Raw genomic sequence first — 19,920 nt, forward strand, 5'->3', positions numbered from 1 at the left:
GAGCCCAGGAGTTCGAGACCAGCTTGGGCAACATGGTGAAACCCCATCTCTATTTTAAAAATACAAAAAATTTAGCCAGGCGGGGTGGCTCACACCTGTAATTCTAGCATTTTGGAAGGCCAAGGCAGGCAGATCACCTGAGTTCAGGGGTTCTAGACCAGTCTGGCCAACATGGTGAGACCTCATCTGTAAAAATACAAAAAAATTAGCCCAGCATGGTGGCGCACACCTGTAATCCCAGCCACTTGGGAGGCTGATTCAGGAGAATTGCTTGAACCCAGGAGGCAGAAGTTGCAGTGAGCTGAGATCATGCCACTGCACTCCAGCCTAGGCAACAGAGTGAAATTCCATCTAAAAAAATATATACAAAAAAAAGCCAGGCGTGGTAGCATATGCCTGTAGTCCAGCTACCTTGGAAGCTGAGGTGGGCAGATCCCGGGTGATCTGCCTCAGCCTCCCAAACCAAAGTGCTGGGATTACAGGCATGAGCCACCATGCCTGGCCTTTTTTTGAGATGGGTTTCCCTCTGTCACCTAGGCTGGAGTGCGGTGGCTCAGTCTTGACTCACTGCAGCCTCCACCTCCCAGGTTCAAGCGATTCTCCTGTCTCAGCCTCCCCAGTAGCTGGGATTACAGCCGCCCGCCACCATGCCTGGCTAATTTTTGTATTTTTAGTAGATATGGGGTTTCATCATGTTGGCCAGGCTGGTCTCAAACTCCTGACCTCAAGTGATCCGCCTGCCTTGGCCTCCCAAAGTGCTGGGATTACAGGGATGAGCCACTGTACCCAGCCCATCAAATCATAGCTATTTTCAAATCATCACTATTTTCATCTTATTGTTCTCACCAAAAAGGTGGTTTCATTTCTTCTATACTATCTTAATAAGTTCTTTTGTGTATTGTGTTCCCTTCAGGTGACAGCACAAAACCTGAGACCGTAGAACCTATCCCTTCTCACCTGGCCTTGCCTGAGGAAGTCTCACTCCAGGAACAGCTGGCACAGGGAGTCCCAAGATACTCCTACTTGGGGCAGGCCATGGATCAAGATGGGCCATCTGAAATGCAGGAATACTTTTTGAGACCAGGGACAGACCCACAGAGTGAGAAACTCCATGGGAACATGAGCCTTGAACACGAAGGTTTGGCGACAGCTGATGGTATATGTTCAATGATGATACAGAACCAAGTCTCACCAGAAGATGCTCTCTATGGATTTGACTCATATGGACCAGTTACAGATTCCTTGATTCATGAAGGGGAAAATTCCTATAAATTCGAGGAAATGTTTAATGAGAATTGCTTCCTTGTTCAGCATGAGCAGATTCTCCCTCGTGTGAAGCCCTATGATTGCCCAGAATGTGGGAAAGCCTTCGGCAAGAGCAAACACCTCCTTCAGCATCACATCATCCATACTGGGGAGAAGCCCTATAAATGCCTGGAGTGTGGGAAAGACTTCAACCGCAGGTCACACCTCACACGGCACCAGCGGACTCACAATGGAGATAAGCCCTTTGTGTGCAGTGAATGTGGAAGGACCTTCAATCGTGGGTCGCACCTTACACGGCACCAGCGGGTTCACAGTGGAGAGAAGCCTTTTGTGTGCAATGAATGTGGAAAGGCCTTTACCTACCGCTCCAATTTTGTCTTGCATAACAAGAGCCACAATGAGAAAAAACCCTTCGCATGCAGCGAATGTGGAAAAGGCTTTTATGAGAGTACAGCCCTCATTCAACACTTCATTATCCATACTGGGGAGAGGCCCTTTAAGTGCCTTGAGTGTGGGAAGGCCTTCAACTGCAGGTCACACCTCAAGCAGCATGAGCGGATTCACACTGGTGAGAAGCCCTTTGTGTGCAGTCAATGTGGAAAGGCCTTCACTCACTATTCCACCTATGTCCTGCATGAAAGAGCCCACACTGGAGAAAAGCCTTTTGAGTGCAAAGAATGTGGGAAAGCCTTTAGCATTCGAAAAGACCTCATTCGACACTTCAACATCCACACTGGAGAGAAGCCCTATGAGTGTTTACAGTGTGGAAAGGCTTTTACCCGCATGTCAGGGCTCACAAGGCACCAGTGGATTCATACTGGAGAGAAGCCGTATGTATGCATCCAATGTGGGAAAGCCTTTTGTCGGACCACAAACCTGATTCGACACTTTAGCATCCACACTGGAGAGAAGCCCTATGAATGCGTGGAGTGCGGGAAGGCCTTCAACCGCAGGTCACCCCTCACAAGGCACCAGCGGATTCACACTGCAGAGAAGTCCCACGAACCCATCCAGAGTGGGAACGTTTCTTGCGAGAGCACAGATCTCATTCAACACTCCATCATCCACACTGAGAGTAGCCCAGTGAGTGCAGTGAATATGGAAACGCCTTCAATTGCCGCTCATTCCTCCTCACTCGACATCAACGGATTCATAGTGGAAGAAACCCTACCATTGTAACAGATGTGCAAAGACTTTTTACGTACACTTCAGTCAACATCCAAGAATTCCTATTAGCGAAATAGTTTTTTAATATAACCACTGAAGAAAATCTGTGGTGAGAGGAAACATCTTACCATCTGGTCATTCATACTGAAGAGAAACTCCATAAGTATCATCTCTGTGGGAAAACCTGTTTTAGATCATCATTTGTCATCTAAACAATTATGTTAGAAATTGACACAGCCAAGAGTCTTATTCTACATCTGATAATTCACCCATGAGAGAGACCCAGTGGTTACTGTGCACTTAGGAAAACCTTCAGCCACATCTTTCTTGTTAGTTTACAGTGAAATGTTATCTCAGGGACATTCAAACAAAGGAGGAGGAGTCATAGGGAAGAGAAAGAAATGGAAGCACAGCTTCTTTCAGACTTCCCTGAGAAGCCCATGGCAATTTGTCATCCCCTCCTTATTTTATTTGGGAGAGGGAAATGTTTCAGAAACAAAAGGGCCTCATCCCCTTTATTTTCCCTGTGTGTACATTCACTGCTGTCCAGTGCTGTAGACAAACGGTTTGTTTGAAAACATTTTGTGAAAGCCTACTTTGTTCCACAGCATTGTCTCCACTCTTGAGGAGCAGAAGCATATATCTTTATGAGAAAGATGGAGGCTTGAGTTATGAAATACTTTTACATTTAAGGAGATAAAGGATGTACATATGAATGGGCACATTTTACTGCACACTTCAGATGCTTTGATTTTTTAAAAAAAATTGTTTCTCCATGTGTCTTTAACCACCCAGTACCATACTTTTTTCTTGATCTGGATCTACTTGTTAATTTCTTCTTTATTTTTCTGTAGGATGGAGATGATATTGTAGCTGTTTGTACATAATGTAATCCAGGGAGTCCTAATTCTTCCCTCTGATTGTGGTTTCTCAGCTTCTTTACTCCTCTTTAGAGAGAGTAAATAGTTCAAAATTCACCTCAACAATTTTCTGGAGGTCAATTTGGAACCAAAAATGAAATAAGACATGTAGCTAAAGTAAGTTAAAAGATTATGATAAACTCAGAAAATAAACACAGAGAAGGAATCTCATTTTTCAGTCTTACAGAAGATTGTGTGAAGGCTGACTATATATAAAGTGACTGGAATTTTAACAGGTGAACCTGCATACGTATATGCAGGTAGTTGTCACCATGGATTGAGTCCAGTCGTAATAATTAATATGTTTAATCAGAATATTTTGGAATTTCTCTTTTGGTATTCTTTTTGTTTCTTTTATTGTTTTTAATTGACAATGTTTATGGGGTTTGGTGTGATATTTCAATACATGTGTGCTAAGAGTAATGATCAAATCAGGGTAATTAGCATATCCATCTCAATCATTTATCATTTCTTTGTGTTTAGAAACATTCACAGTCTGCTTTTCTAGCTATTTGAAAATATAAAATGTATTGTTGCCAATTGTACTCATTCTACAGTGCCACAGAACACTACAACTTATTCAAATGGAATCTTACTTGCTGTAATTTTGTATTTGTTAACCAATCTCTATCTGCCTCTCTGCTGTCCTTCCCAGCCTCTGGTTACCACCATTCTCAACCTTTTATGCTTGCATATGAGTAGAAACATGGAGTATTTCTCTTTCTGTGTCTAGCTTATTTCACTTAATGTCTTTCAAGCTCATTCATGTTGCTGTGAATGACAGGTTTATTTTTCATGGCTGAGTAGTATTCCATTGTGTATATATGCCATGTTTTCTTTCTTCATTCGTCTGATAATGGACACTTAGATTGATTTCTTAGCTATTATGAATAGTGCTTCAATAAACATAGGAGTGTAGATCTCTCTTTGACATATAGATATATTTGTTTTTGCATATATGCCCAGTAGTGGTATAGATCATTACCAGTGGATCATATGGTAGTTGTATTTTTAACTTTTGTTTATTTTTCATTTTTTTAAATGGGGTCTTGCTGTGTTATTCAGGCTGGTCTCAGACTCCTGGGCTCAAGCAGTCCTGCACCTCAGCCTCCTGAGTAGCTGGGACTACAGGCACACACCACCGTGCCTGGCTATAGTTTTAGATTTTTGAGGAACATCCATACTGTTTTCCATATGGCTATACTAATTAGCATTCCTACCAGCCATATATAAGAGTTCCCCCTTTTCCATGTTCTCAGCAGCATTTTTTATTTTTTATCTTTGGTAATAGCCATCCTAACTGAGGTGAAATTATATCTCATTGTGGTTTTGATTTGCATTTCCCTGATTAGTGATGTTGAGCATTTTTTCATATACTTGGCCATTTGTATGTCTCCTTTTGAGGGATGTCTGTTCACCTTATTTACTCATTTTAAAATCAGATTTTTTATTTTTATTTTTTTTGGCTATTGAGTTCCTTTTGTATTCTGGATATTAATCCCTTTCAGATGAATAGTTTGCAAATATTTTATCCCACTCTACTAGTTGTCTCTTCATTCTGTTGTTTCCTTTGCTGTGCAGAAGTTTTTTAGTTTAATATAATCCCTTTGTTTATTTGTGCTTTTGTTACCTTGATTTTTAGGTATTCATAAAATCCTTGCCCAGACCAATATCCAGAAGCATTTCCCCTATGTTTTCTTCTGTAGTTTCATAGTTTTTGCTCTTACATTTAAGCTTTCAAACCATTTTGAGTTGATTATCCTGAGAGCATAGATTCAAATTGCCCTAAAAATACATTCCCAATTTTTGTTTTTGCTTTTTAATTATTTTTTAGAGACATAGTCTCACCACATTGCCCAGCTTGGTCCTGAACTCCTGGACTCAAGTGAGCCACAACTCAGCCTTCTGAGTAGCTAAGATTACAGGTATGAGCCAGCATACTTGGTGTTTTGAGTTGATTTTTGTGTATGGTGAGAGATGAGTCTACTTTCATTCTTCTGCATATGAATATCCAGTGTCCCAGCACCATTTATTGAAGAGACTGTCCTTTTCCCAGTGAATGTTCTTTGTGCCTTTGTTAGAAATCAGTTGGCTGTAAATGGGATTTATTCCTGGGCTCTCTGTTTTGTTCCATTGGTTTGTGTGGTTTTTAAAAAATACCTGTACCATGCTGTTTTGGTTACCATCACTTTGTAGTATATTTCAAGGTCAGGTAGTGTGATAACTCCCATTTTGTTCTTTTTGCTTAGGATTGCTTTGGATATTCAGTATCTTCTGTGATATCATGAATTTTAGGATTACTATTTCTATTTCTGTGAAAAATGTCATTGGTATTTTGTTAAGAGTGCATTGAATCTGTAGATCACTTGAGGTAGTATGTTCATTTTTTTTCATAAGCTATCTCTTACAGGAAAGTATGTTCATTTTTATATTAACCATTCTAATCCATGACCATGGGATGTTTTTCCATTTTTATGTGTGTCCTCTTTGATTTACTTCATCAGTGTTATATAGTTTTCCATGTATTCTTATTTTATTTTTGTTGAAGTATTGTAAATGGGATGGCTTTCTTGATTTCTTTTTCAGCTAATTCATTGTTGGTGTATAGAAATGCTGCTGATTTTTGCATGTTGATTTTATATCCTGCAAGTTCAGTGAATTTATCAGTCCTAAGATTTTTTTGGTGCCACTTTTGGAGTTTAGGGTTTTCTATATATTTGATCCTGTCATGTGCATACAGGGATAATTTGACTTCATGCTTCCTGATCTGCATGCCCTTTATTTCTTTGTCTTGCCTGATTACTCTGTCTCAGACCTTTTGTACTTTGTTAAAAGGTGTGAAAGTGGGCATACTTGTTTTGTTTCAGATTATAGAGAGAAAGCTTTCAGCACTTTCCCATTATGCATGATGTTAGCTGTGGGTATGTTATTTATTACCTTTATTATGTTGAGGTACGTTCTTTCTATTATTATTATAATTTTTTTTAATTTTATTTTTGAGATGGAATCTCGCTCTGTCGCCCAGCTGGAGTGCAGTGGCATGATCTCAGCTCACTGTAAGCTCCGCCTTCTGGGTTCACACCATTCTCCTGCCTCAGCCTCCCGAGTAGCTGGGACTACAGGTGCCCACCACCATGCCTGGCTAATTTTTTGTATTTTTAGTAGAGATGGGTTTTCACCATGTTAGCCAGGATGATCTTGATCTCCTGACCTCGTGATCCGCCCGCCTCGGCCTCCCAAAGTGCTGGGATTACAGGTGTAAGCCACCGCGGCCGGCCCATTCTTTCTATTATTATGTGTAATTTGTTAAGAGTTTTCATCATGAAGGGATATTGAATGTTACCAGAGGCTTTTTCTCCACCTATGGAGATAATCACATTTTTTGTTCTTCATTCTGTTGATTTATCATGTTTATTGTTTTGTGTATGTTGAACCCATTCTTGCATCCCTAGAATGAATTCCACTTGGTCATGGTAAACAATCTTTTTGATGTACTTTTGGATTTGGTTGGCTAGTATTTTGTTGAGGAGTTTTGCATTTATGTTCATCAGGAATATTGGCCTGTAGTTTTCTTTTGCATGTGTGTGTCCTTATCTGGTGCTTGTGTCATGGTAATGCTGGCTTGTGGAATGAGTTTAGAATAATTCCCTCCTCTTCATTATTCTGGGAAAGTTTGAGAAGAATTCATATTTAATTCCCCTAAAATGTTTGGTAGAATTCAGCAGTGAAGCCATGAGATCATGGACTTTCCTTTGATGGGTGACTTTTTATTACTGATTAAATCTTGTTACTCAGAATTGGTCAGTTGAAATTTTCTGTTTCTTCTAGGTTCAATCCTGATGGGTTGTATTTGTCTAGGAATTTATTTTCTGTAGGTTTTCCAACTTTTTGGTTTGTAGTTGTTCATAATAGTCTCTAATGACTCTGTATTTTTGTGGTATCAGTTGCAGTGTCATTTTTGTATGTGTTTGATTTTGAGTCTTTTCTCTTGGTTAGTCTAATGGTTTCTTTTCAAAAAATGAACTTTTCATTTTGTTGATCCTTTGAATTTTTTTTTTAAGTCTCAGTTTTATTTATTACTCTTCTGATCTTTGTTAATTCTTTCCTTGTAATTTTGGGTCTGATTTGTTCTTTTCTAGTTCCTTGAGAAGCATTGTTAGATTTTTCTTTTTTCTTTTTTTTTTTTTTTAAGAGACAGGGTCTTACTGTGTTACCTAGGCTGGAGTGTAATGGTACAATCAACTCAAACTCCTGGGCTCAAGTGATCCTCACACCTCAGTTTTGAATTCTTGGGCTCAAGCAGTTCTCCCACCTCTGCCTCCAGAATAGCTAGGACTACTGGTATGCACTATCATGACCAGCTAATCTATTTTTTTTTTTTTTTTTTTTTTTTTAGAGATAGGGTCTTGCTATATGGCCCAGGCTGGTCTTGACCCAGCATCAAGTCATCCTCCTGCCTTGGGCTCCCAAAGCACTGGGATTACAGGTGTGAGCCACCATGCCCAGCCAGATCTTTCTTGTTTTTGATGTAGGTGTTTATTACTAAATACTTCCCTCTTAAAACTGCTCTTGCTGCATCCCATACATTTTTATATGTTGTGTTTCTGTTTTCACTCATTTTAAGACATTTAAATTTTTTTTCTTAATTTCTTCATTACCCATTGGTCATTCAGAATCATGTTATTTAATTTCCATTTATTTGTGCTGCTTTAAAAGTTCCTCTTGTTATTGATTTCTAGGTTTATTTCATTGTGGTCAGAAAGGTACTTGATGTGATTTTAATTCTTTTAATTTTTGTGATTTGTTTTGTGGTTTAACATGTGGCCTCTCCTTGAAAATATTGCATGTGCTTATGAAAAAAAATATGTATTCTGTAGCTGTTGGATGAAAAGATCTGTTAGTGTCTTTTAAGTCCATTTGGTCTAAAGTCAGTTTAAACTTGGTGTTTCTTTGTTGATTTTCTATGTATATGATCTGTCCATTGCTGAAAGTAGGGTGTTGAAGTCCACAAGTATTATTGTATTATTGTATTGTCTTCCCCTTTAGATCTAATAATATTTGCCTTACATATCTGGGTGCTCTGATATTGGGTGCATATATATTTACAATTTTTGTATCCTCTTCCTGATTTCATCCCTACTGTGTTTGATACAAAGTCTCTTATCGTAAGTATAGCTACTCCTTATATAGTCATGATTGTGGTAAAAAAAAAAAAAAAAAAAAAAAGAAAAGAAAAAGAAAAGAAAAAAAAAATGTATAGCTACTCCTGCTTGCTTTTGGTTTCCATTTGCATGGAATATATTCTATTCCTTCGCTTTCAGTCTGTGTCTTTTTTTTTTTTTTTTTCAGACATAGTCTCGCTCTGTCACCCAGGCTGGAGTGCAGTGGCGCTATCTTGGCTCACTGCAACCTCTGCCTCCTGGGTTTAAGCATTTCTCCTGCCTCAGCCTCCCGAGTAGCTGGGACTACAGGTGTGCGCCACCACACCCGGCTAATTTTTGTATTTTTAGTAGAGATGGGGTTTCACTATGTTGGCCAGGCTGGTCTCGAACTGACCTCAGGTGATCCACCCGCCTCAGCCTCCCAAAGTGCTGGGATTACAGGTGTGAGTCACTGCGCCTGGCCATATTTGTGTCTTTAGAGGTGAAGTGAGTTTCTTATAGGTAGCATATAGTTGGGTCATTTTAAAAACCCATTTAGTATATATCTTTTAAGGTAGGAATTTAATCTGTTTACCTCAAGGTTATTATTTTTAAGTAAAGACTCCTTTCATTTTGTGGTTTTCAGAATGTTTTGTATATCCTTTGTTCTTTTCTTCATCTCTTATTTTTTATCATTGCATTTTGGTGGTTTTCTGTAGTGATAAGATTTGATTTTTTTTTCTCTTTTTTCTTTGCCTTTCTGCTCTACCAGTGAGTCTTATACTTTTATGTGGTTACATAATGGTGATTATTGTCTTCTTATTTCCCGATATAGCATTCCCTTGATCATTTCTTGAAAGGCTGGTGTAGTGGTGATAAATTCTCTTAATTTTTGCTTGCCTGAGACACACTTTATTTCTACCTAATTTTTCTCTTTCTTTTTTTTTTTTAAATGGAGTTTCACTCTCTTGCCCATGCTGGAGTGCAGTGGCATGATCTTGGCTCACTGCAGCCTCCACCTCCCAGGTTCAAGCGATTCTCCTGTCTCAGCCTCTGGAGCAGCTGGGATTACAGGCGCATGCCACCATGCCTGGTTAATTTTTGTATTTTTGTAGAGATGGGGTTTCACCATGTTGGCCAGGCTGGTCTTGAACTCCTGACCTCAAGTAATTCGCCTGCCTCAGCATCCTAAAATACTGGGATTATAGGCATGAGCCACTGCGCCTGGCTATTTCTACCTAATTTCTGATGGATTGGTTTGCTGTGCATAGTATTTTTGACCGATATTTTTTCTTTTCTTTCAGAAATTTGGATATATCATCCCATTTTTTCCTGGCCTGTGAGGTTTCTGCTGTTATTCTAATGAAGATTCCCTTATATATGACTTGATGCTTTTCTACTGGTACTTTTGGATTTTTCTCTTTGTCTTTGACTTTTGTCGGTTCAAATATAATGTGCCTTGGAGGTGACCTTTTTGGGGATCTTTGAGCTTCCTGGATCTGAATGTCCATATCTCTCGCAAGACTTGGGAGGTTTTTAGCTATTATTTCATTGTCTTTTTCGTTTTATGTTTTATTTTTAATCTTGCTATGATCTCCTTAGCAGCTATAATTTCATTAAATATGTTTTTTTTTTTAATTTTTTTTTTTTTGAGACAGAGTCTCGCACTGTCGCCCGGACTGGAGTGCAATGACGCAGTCTTGGCTTACTGCACCCTCCGCCTCCTGGGTTCATGCGATTCTCCTGCCTCAGCCTCCCAAATAGCTGGGATTACAGGTGCACACCACCATACCCAGCTAATTTTTCGTACTTTTAGTAGAGACGGGGTTTCGCCATGTTGGCCAGACTGGTCTTGAACTCCTCACCTCATGATCCACCTGCCTTGGCCTCCCAAAGTGCTGGGATTACAGGCATGAGCCACCACGCCTGGCCTGTTTTATTTAAAAAGTTGTATTAAATATATATATATTTTTTCTTTTTTTTTTTGAGACGGAATTTTCACCCTTCTTGCCCAGGCTGGGGTGCAACGGTGCAATCTTGGCTCACTGCAACCTCTGCCTCTCAGGTTCAAGTGATTCTCCTGCCTCAGCCTCCCGAGTAGCTGGGATTACAGGCACCCACCACCATGCCTGGCTAATTTTTTGTATTTTTGGTAGAGACGGGGTTTCGCCATGTTGCCCAAGCTGGTCTCAAATTCCTGACCTCAGGTGATCCACCCACCTCAGCCTCCCAAAGTGCTAGGATTACAGGTGTGAGCCACCGCACCCGACCTATTAAATATATTTTCTATGCCTTTTGTCATCTCTTTGCCTTCTGGAACTCTGAAAATATGAAATTTTTTTCCCTTGATGTTATCTAATAAGTCTGGTAGGCTTTCTTCACTCCTTGTCATTCTTATTTATTCTTCTCTCACTGGTAATTCCAAACAAACTCTTTATCTTTCTTTGCTTGAGTAAGTTTGCTATTGATGCTTTCTATTGTACCTTATATTTTATACATTAAATTCTTCAGCTGCAGGATTCCTGTTTGATGATTTTAAAATATTTCTTTCTTAAATTTCTCATTCATGTTATGAATTGTTTTTCTGATTTTATTGAATTATCTTTCTGTATTATCATGTATCCTATTGAGGGTTTTTTGTTTGTTTGTTTGTTTTTGAGACAGAGTGTCACTCTGTCACCTAGGCTGGAGTGCAGTGGCGTGATCTTGGCTCACAACAATCTTTGCCTTCCAAGTTCAAGTGATTCTCCTGCCTCAGCCTCCCGAGTAGCTGGGACTACAGGTGTGCACTACCACACCCAGTTAATTTTTGTATTTTTAGTAGAGACAGGGTTTCACCATGTTAGCCAGGCGGGTCTTGAACTCCTGACCTCAAGTGACTCGCCCACCTTGGTCTCCTGAAGTGCTGGAATTACAGGTGTGAGTCACTGCACCCGGCCTTGTTGAGTTTTTAAAAGATCATTATTTTGAATTACTTTTTTGGTAATTGGTAGATTTCCTTCCAGTTTGTTAACGGAAAGTTATTGTGTTCCTTTCATGGTGACACATTTCCTTGCTTTTTCATGTTTCTTTTGTCCCTGCATTGATGTCTGTGCATCTGGTGAAACAATGGCGTCTTCCCATTTTTCTACAGTCACTTTCATAGAGGCTTTCACCTGCACTTGGTCCTTAGTGTGCTAGTTGAGAAGGGTGTAATAACTGTGTTTCCAGATAAGTGAAATGGTATAGTCTTTGTTCAGCTTTATCAACAGTATTTAATGTTGGCAGTAACTTTGTTTTCCTCAGTGGCCTAGGCTGTAAAAGTTTGTAGCAGTAGTGGCATAGGTTGTTAATGGCAAGGGCTTTTTTGGAGTCCTCCTATTTTCATTTGCCCCACAATGAAGTTACTTAGCCATGAAGATACTTCTTGCTGTCAAGTATGATATGGCCTATAGGCAGGTACAGTGGCTCTGGGTTCCAGGTGCAGATGCTCAGGGCAGCTGTGGGTCTGGGGTTCTAGGCTCAGCATCTGATGAACCTATTGTGGCACCTGGGTTTTGAGCTATAGATTTGCTCCATGTGGTAGAATTGGAGGTAGGTTTACCACAGAGCCAAGATCTGTGACTCTGATGTACTCCCTAGCAGCTTGGGCCCAAAGGGCCAGGTTGTAGCTTTTTGTTTCTGGGCGGCCAGGCACAGCACAGGCCCAACTCTAGGGAAGAAGTGGTGCTTTGGAGTATTGGGCCAAGGAAACAGAATACAGCTGCAGTTTGGTAACCTGAACCATTCAGGCTCATTGGCAACTTGGGTTTCTGGCATAGCACAGTTTTTGTTTGGGCCTTGGGCAATAGGGAGCAGCCCAGTGATGACTCAGCTCCCCAGGGAGAAAGCTGTCTCAGCAGCTCATACTTCAGGTTGTTAGTCCTGCCCCCGGCAACTGGTTATCCAGCTAGCTCCCTAAAGTGAGTACTAGAGTTGTTTGGCCTGTAGTGTGGGGTGTCTCATCTCATGCCCTGCTTTGTTTCCCTGAATGTGAAGGCCCATGCCAGCTCAGCCCAGTATTGCATAGCTACTCAGTTCAGGCAAGGCACTGCATCCCCAGGGGGTAATGTGCCTCGTCAGCTCAGGTCTAGGGTGTGTGACCTTAGGTTGGCCCAGGCACCATTTTCCTGGGATGCAGGAAGCTGCTTCAGATTAGGTACTGGACTGTGTGTCTGCTTGGGATGGCCAAGACACTGTTACCTGGAAGGCAGGGTGGTAGGTAGGGTGCTGCTTAAACTTAGGCACTGGGGAGGCATGACTGCTCTCGATGGCCAAAGTACTGTTTTCCCAGGAGACAAGGTACTGCTTCAGCTCAGGTACAGAGGGGTGTGACTGCTCTGGATGGTTAATGCACTGTTTTCCCAGGATGCCTGGCATTGCTTCAGCTCTGGCCTAGAGGGGCAGGATGCAGCAGCAACTGGGAGGGGTAGGTGGAGGAGCTTCGCCAAGGTATCCTTTCCTCAGGAGGCAATGTGCAGCTTCAGCTCAGGTCCCTGGAAGCAGGGCAGTTTTGGGAGAAGTAGACTGAGAGGTAGACAGTGAGAGGTGGATGTTGCACATCTGCCAGAGCATTGTTTTCCCAGGAGGGAGTGCACAGCTTCAGCTCTAGTCGAAGGTGACAGGACACAGCCTGGCATAGGGACTTGAGGGGTAGGTGGTGCAGCTCTCCCACTGCATGGCCCTACATGGGAAGGTGGAAAAGCTGCTTGTAGATGTTGGGCCACCAGGTGGGGGTGGATGGTGATGGCTTATCCTCAGGGATGAAGGGGTGCCATGGAACCAGACAGAACTCCAGCCGTTCCAAGATAACAGCACAGTAGCTGTATGGGCCACTGGGAGCAGGACAGTGTCAGCTCCTTCCTCAGGAGCACAGCTGTATGGACTCCAGGCGGGTCCGTCAGCTAAGCTTAGTGCCTGTGAGGGCTGTAGGGGACCCCAGTGGTGAGTACTGTAGGTGTCCAAGGTGGTGATGTACGCTGCTGGTATGCTATTGCTCACTTTTTCCACATACGGAGAAATTCCTTCTGGTTTTCAGCTGATCTTGGCTGGGGGATGGGGTTGTGGAGACCAGGTGTTCCATTCTCTGCTTGGCTATCCTGAGTTTCTATGCTCACCAGAGTTTTTGTTATTACTTTGACATATTCTGGTGCTTTCCTTTAGTTATTTGCATTAAAATGTAGTTGCTTATTTATTTTGGCTCTGTGGGGGTGGGGAGAACAGCATTTACGGACTGCTAATCTGCCTTCTTGCTGAAGTCACTCTCTTGCTACAGATATTTGGTTGGAAACATTTTCGTTTGTATTCTGTAAATAACTAGGAGTAGAATTGCTGTGTCATATGATATGTGTATATTTACCTGTATAGGAAACTGCCAAGTTGTTTTCCAAAATGGCTGTACCATTTTGATTTCTCACCAGTATTTTGTGGGAGCTCCAGTCCTACATCTTTTTGAGCACTTGGTTATGTTACACTTTAAGTTTTTCAATTTGACAGATGTGTAGAGGTGTCTCATTGTGGATTTAAATTTCATTGCTGAAATGACTACTGGTATTGAGCATTTTTTCATATGTTCATTGTTCATATATCTTTAGTTATCTTTCCAGATCTTTTTTTTTTTTTCTTGAGACGGAGTTTCGTTCTTGTTGCCCAGGCTGGAGTGCAATGGTGAGATCTCAGCTCACCACAACCTCCGTCTCCCAGGTTCAAGCAGTTCTCCTGCCTCAGCCTCCCAAGTAGCTGGGATTACAGGCCCCCACCACGACGCCCAGCTAATTTTTTTATTTTTTGTAGAGATGGGGTTTCACCATGTTGGCCAGGCTGGTCTTGAACTCCTGACCTCAGGTGATCCGCCCACCTCAGCCTCCCAAAGTGCTGGGATTTCAGGCGTGAGCCACTGCACCAGACCCTGTCTGTCCAAATCTTTTGTCCCACTTTAAATTGTTTTTTCTTCTTAACATTGAATTTTAAGAATTCATTGTATCTTTTAATATTCCGAATGCTAGTTATTTGTCAGATACATGTTTTGCAAACCATTTATCTGTATTTGGTTTCTTTTTGTTATCTTAGCAGTGTATCCTGAAGAATAGTTTTAAATTTTGATGTAATCCAAAATATTTCGGTTGTTTGTGTTCTTTGTTATCCTGTCTATTTTTGTTGTTGTTGTTTTATAGATATGGGGGTCTCACTACGTTGCCCAGGCTGGTCTTGATCTCCTGAACTCAAGTGGTCCTCCCACCTCAGCCTCCCATCCTTGTCTACCTAATTAGGCTTTGTGTAACTCAGTGTTGCAAAGCTTTGACATCTGTTTGAGTTAATGTTTATATATGTTGTTACTTAAGGGTTTCACATTAAATTTAAACATACTTATATTTTATAACCAAACAAGTCATGTTGGGGCATACTCATTAGGATTGAGTGCTTTCTTACACCAAAATACATGTATACAAAGATTTAAAACACTTTCGGCCGGGCGCGGTAATCCCAGCACTTTGGGAGGCCGAGGCGGGTGGATCACAAGGTTAGGAGATCAAGACCATCTGGCTAACACGGTGAAACCCCGTCGCTACTAAAAAAAATACAAAAAATTAGCCGGGCGTGGTGGCAGGCGCCTGTAGTCCCAGCTACTCGGGAGGCTGAGACAGGAGAATGGCATGAACCCGGGAGGCAGAGCTTGCAGTGAGCCGAGATCACCCCACTGCACTCCAGCCTGGGCGACAGAGTGAAGGCTATGTCTCAAGAAAAAAAAAAAAAAACTTATAATAACAACTGTAAATAGTTCAATTGACAGTCATTTGTAAGATGTTTAAGTAAATTGTGAAACAGTAAGTAAATGGAAGAAAACACACTGATTAAAACTGCTGCTTTTATCCAACAAGATGGATGAATTTCCCAGGAAAGAATACTTGAGTTCAGGCCTGTTCAAGTCCCAACCTGTTTGTGGTTTGAGGTTGCTCTCTGCCTCATAGAGCAAAGTGGAGAGTTTATCTTCTGGGAGGACAGAGTTTTCTTCTCTGAAAAAGTTTCCTACATAGTTGGCTTTGGCATTTGCAAGGAATGAAAGGTCAGGGATTGAGGCCTCATGAGTCTGGATTTCTAGCTGAGGTTGAGAGAAAAGGTAGTGATTGTAACCAGAAAATCCAGAGTGGGTGTATTTACCTCCAGAACTCCTCACTTAAAACAAAATTTTTTTTGAACTGACATGCTTGAGGCTTTTTTTTTTTTTTTTTTTTTTTTTTTGAGATGGGGTCTTGCTCTATCCCCCAGGCTGGAGTGCAGTTGTGCAGTCATAGCTCACTGTAGCCTTATCCTCCTGGCCTAAGCAGTCCTCCTGCCTCAACCTCCCTAGTAGCTGAGACCACAGGCGCATGCCACCTGTGAGTTTCTAGAGACGAGGTCTCCCTATGTTCCCCAGCCTGGTCTTGAACTCCTGGGCTCAAGTGATCCTCCTGCCTCAGCCGTCCAAAGTGTTGGATTACAGGCGTGAGCCACTGTGCCTGGCCAGAGCTCATCACTGTTAACTCAGCCTGGGTTTTTCACAGCAGTCATGGAAATAGATTCATTAATAATAGTAACAAATATATAGTCTCCCTCTCAAAGAAACCTTGAGTGGCAGTGGCATACCAGATACACAGTAGGAAATACTGTAGAATTATGTTGTTAAGTTCATAACCAAACATCATACATGGTGATAAAAGACAAGATAATGGTCACATTTATGCAGTATTAACTGAGAGGGCAAATTTGTGCCTGAGAAGCTATTGGGAATGTTCTCTCTCTTTGCATTACTAGGAATTACATGGGAAACACATGTAGACAGTCTTCAGGCTATTAAGATTTGTCCACTTAATCTTTACTTATACATGAATAAAAAATGGGAAAACATGATAAATATAATAAACTAATACACTCAACCCTGCCCCTTGATTATATAATAGAACAAAATCAGCATGCCCGGCATGAGCCTGCCAGATTGCCAATTCCATCCTCCACCTTCAGAGGATGCCGCCATCCAGAATTTTGCCTACTCATTTTACTTTCTTCATAGTTCGACACCTTAAATGTATATTACTAATAGTAGCTTTGCATTTTTGGCTGATTTAAAAATTGATATAAATGAAATAATGCTGTAGAGATGCTTTTTGGTATTAAGTGGATATACTGTTATTCTTAAAGATGTTTGAAATGAATATACCTTTCTAACTATCTTTTTAAAATAATACATTAAATGATACTGCTTTAGAATTCATGAACTGCATCTCATGAGAATATGTAGAGATGACGTGGGCAGGTAAAGTAAAACTTCAGGTTGAATATCCTATGATAATTTAAAAATGACAAAATAGTGTGGTGAATAATAGAGCTTGAGCACTTTAAGGCACCATAGGGACCCCTTCAATGTAATGATGACAGTGCTGAGGTGCAGAGAAGTTAGGTAATTAGCCCAAGCCACTACTCTAAGGGCAGACCCTATCTACTTTTCCTAATTTGTCAGAAGACTGCCTATGATACTACTAATAAAAAGTCCTATGAAATTGGTATTGTCATTATTTTACAAATAAAATAATCTTCAATTTTTGTTTCCTCTATGTGTGGGTTACTTAGTATTTTGTAATTTGAATTTCAAGCATAATTAAAAAGAAATCAGGTATCTAGGCTGGGCATGGTGGCTCAAGCCTGTAATCTCAACATTTTGGGAGGCTGAGGCAAGAGGATCACTTGAGGCCAGGAGTTTGAGGTATCTTTTGTTGATCTCTACACTGATTGTATTCTCTCTTTTATTCTATGAAAGTTAAAGATTTTTTCTGATACTACATATTGTCAGTTTTTTAAATACTCAGTTTGTGCTAAAAGAAAACATTCGGCAACGGATATCTGCTGTTCTGTATGTATCTGTCAGTCCAGATTTGTCCATTATGGTGTATGAATCTAATAGAACCTCACCAATGTTATACCTGCCGTCTTGAAATCATTACTGAGATAGCTAATATTAAAATATCCTGGTTTGTCTGTATATTTAATTCTTTACTCTCATTATACTAAATTTTTTTAAATGTAATTTGAATTGATGGTAAAAATTGTATACAGGCCGGGTGCAGTGGCTCACTCCTATAATCCCAGCATTTTGGAAGTCCTATGCAGGAGGATTGCCAGAGGCCAGGAATTTGAGATCAGCCTGGGCAACATAGTGAAACTCTCATCTTTATAAAAAGTAATATTAAAATTTTTTAAAGTGTATAAACTGTAAAGTATATTTTACTGGTGTTTTCTTCCTTATTCCTACTTGTCAGATGCAAATACACATTTTTGTGTGTTTGTGTTTAGTAATTATAAGTATACATATTTCATTCTTCTATTTCATATATTTCTATGACATTATATCTTAGATGTGTAATTTATGAACTACTACTGGATTATTTTAATCCATTAGAAATTACTATTCACGCATTCTGTATTCAATTCATGTGATAGCTAATATATTTGGTTTTAAATGCATCTGATTTTGTGGTTTTCTTCTAGGCTGTTTTTTGTGCTTTCTTTTAAAAATATATAGGTTTTAATATTCTTAATTTTCTTTTAGTTTGAAATGTATATACTCATTTTATTCATTAGTCTAAGATAAGAATTATAACACTTCTCTAACCTATTATAGAATTGTTAATACCTTTACCCTTCTCTTGAACACATCAAAGGATGTCATTGAGTGTTGGTATTGGAGTATAGCATATCTATTATTCTGCTCAATTAGAAGATATTGTTCATGTTGTATAGAGATAATAAGTAATTGTATTGATCTGCAGATGCATCCATCTCTTGGATTCTCATTCCTTCTACCACTGCAGAACTTTCACCTGTAATCACTTTCCTTTGGCCTTAAGGATAACTTTTAGGGTTACTTTTCTACTAAATTTCCAATTTTTGACCAGATATAATCTTATATTGTGCTCTTCCTGAAAAATACTATTGTTGTGGATAGAAATCTGGGTTGGTAGTTATTTCTTCAGCAATTTGACCATGTCATTCCACTGTGTCCCTGGCCTCCTGTATACTGGATGTGAATGGATACAATTATATATTGTGTTTATAGTTTTCCTGTGCTATAGGAACAGTATTCGAATCTGATGCAAAGGACAACACACCCTAGAGATTGTAACAGTGAGATGAACCAAGTGATTGGATGGGGTTTTGAGTTGCTGGAATAATGGAGTTACAGTGTACAATGCATAAGCAACATAATAAATTATATATCTGGTGAACAAATGGATGGATTGTGCCATGAACTGGTTAGATGCTTACCCACATGCCACAGAAGCTCTTCACTTGCAAGGAGGGTGGGAAATACCTCTTGGTCAGCTCTCAACTTGGGCAGCATCAGGCCTCTTTCAATGGGGAAGAGCCACACAGGAGCAATGAGAGTGGGGAGGCTTTTCACACTGGACAAAGGGATTCCAAGTACAGCAATTGTGGGAAAGCCTTTTGCTGCAAATACATACTTTTTCAGTATCAGAAAATCCATGCTGGAGTAAACCCTTATGAGTGCAGTCAGTGCTGGCATACCTTTAATAACAGCTACTATTCTATAGTTACCCAAGAGAATTTACAGCAAAGCTGTGCCTTATGAGTGCAGTGATTATGGGAAATTATTTGGCTCCAGCTCTAATCTCCATATACACCAAAGAGTTCACACAGGATCAAGGCTTTAAGAGTGTGTTGGCCAGGCATGGTGGTTCACACCTGTAATCCCAGCACTTTGGGAGGCTGAGGCAGGCAGACCGCAAGGTCAGGAGTTTGAGACCAGCCTGGCCAACATAGTGAAACCCCGTCTCTACTAAAAAAATACAAAAATTAGCTGGGTGTGGTGGTGCGCGCCTTTAATCCCACCTACTCGGGAGGCTGAGGCAGGAGAATTGCTTGAACCCGGGAGGCAGAGGTTGCAGTGAGCCGAGATCACGCCACTGCTCTCCAGCCTGGGCAACAGAGCGAGACTCTGTCTCAAAGAAAAAAAAAAAAAGTGCTGAATGTGAGAAAGCCTCTATCACTAGACCTCATCTTGTTTAGCACCAGAGAATTCATAGTGGAGAAGACCTTATGAGTACAGATCATGTGGCAAATTCTTTATAAAGACACATTTGTTGAGTACCAGAAAGTCCACAATGGAAAAATATCTTCTCAGTGTGGTGAACGTGAGACATTCTAAAGCCACAATTCTTACCATGGTTAGGCTTTGTGTCCCCACCCAAATCTCATCTTGAATTGTAATCCCCATAATCCCCAGTGACCAGGGTAGGACCTGGTGGGTGGTGATTAGATCATGGGGGCAGTTTCCCCCATGCTCTTCTCCTATAGTGAGTTCTCACAAGATCTAAGGGGTTTTTTGTTTGTTTGTTTGAAACGGAATCTTGCTTTGT

General features: G+C 40.6%; 1 protein-coding gene across 3 annotated transcripts in view; it reads left to right on the plus strand.

Moving 5' to 3' along the window:
* Positions 1-18,772, plus strand: part of ZNF460 (zinc finger protein 460) — a 35,972-nt gene extending 17,200 nt beyond the window's left edge. For all 3 annotated transcript variants that reach the window (XM_008969769.6, XM_008969768.5, XM_034944247.3), the window contains one exon: positions 914-18,772. In XM_008969769.6, coding sequence (XP_008968017.1) covers positions 914-2,445 — 1,532 coding nt within the window. In that variant the 3' untranslated portion in view covers positions 2,446-18,772. The remainder of the gene's footprint in view (positions 1-913) is intronic.
* Positions 18,773-19,920: the final 1,148 nt, after the last annotated feature.

This window comes from Pan paniscus, chromosome 20, assembly GCF_029289425.2.
Source record: "Pan paniscus chromosome 20, NHGRI_mPanPan1-v2.0_pri, whole genome shotgun sequence".
Lineage (NCBI taxonomy): Eukaryota > Metazoa > Chordata > Mammalia > Primates > Hominidae > Pan > Pan paniscus.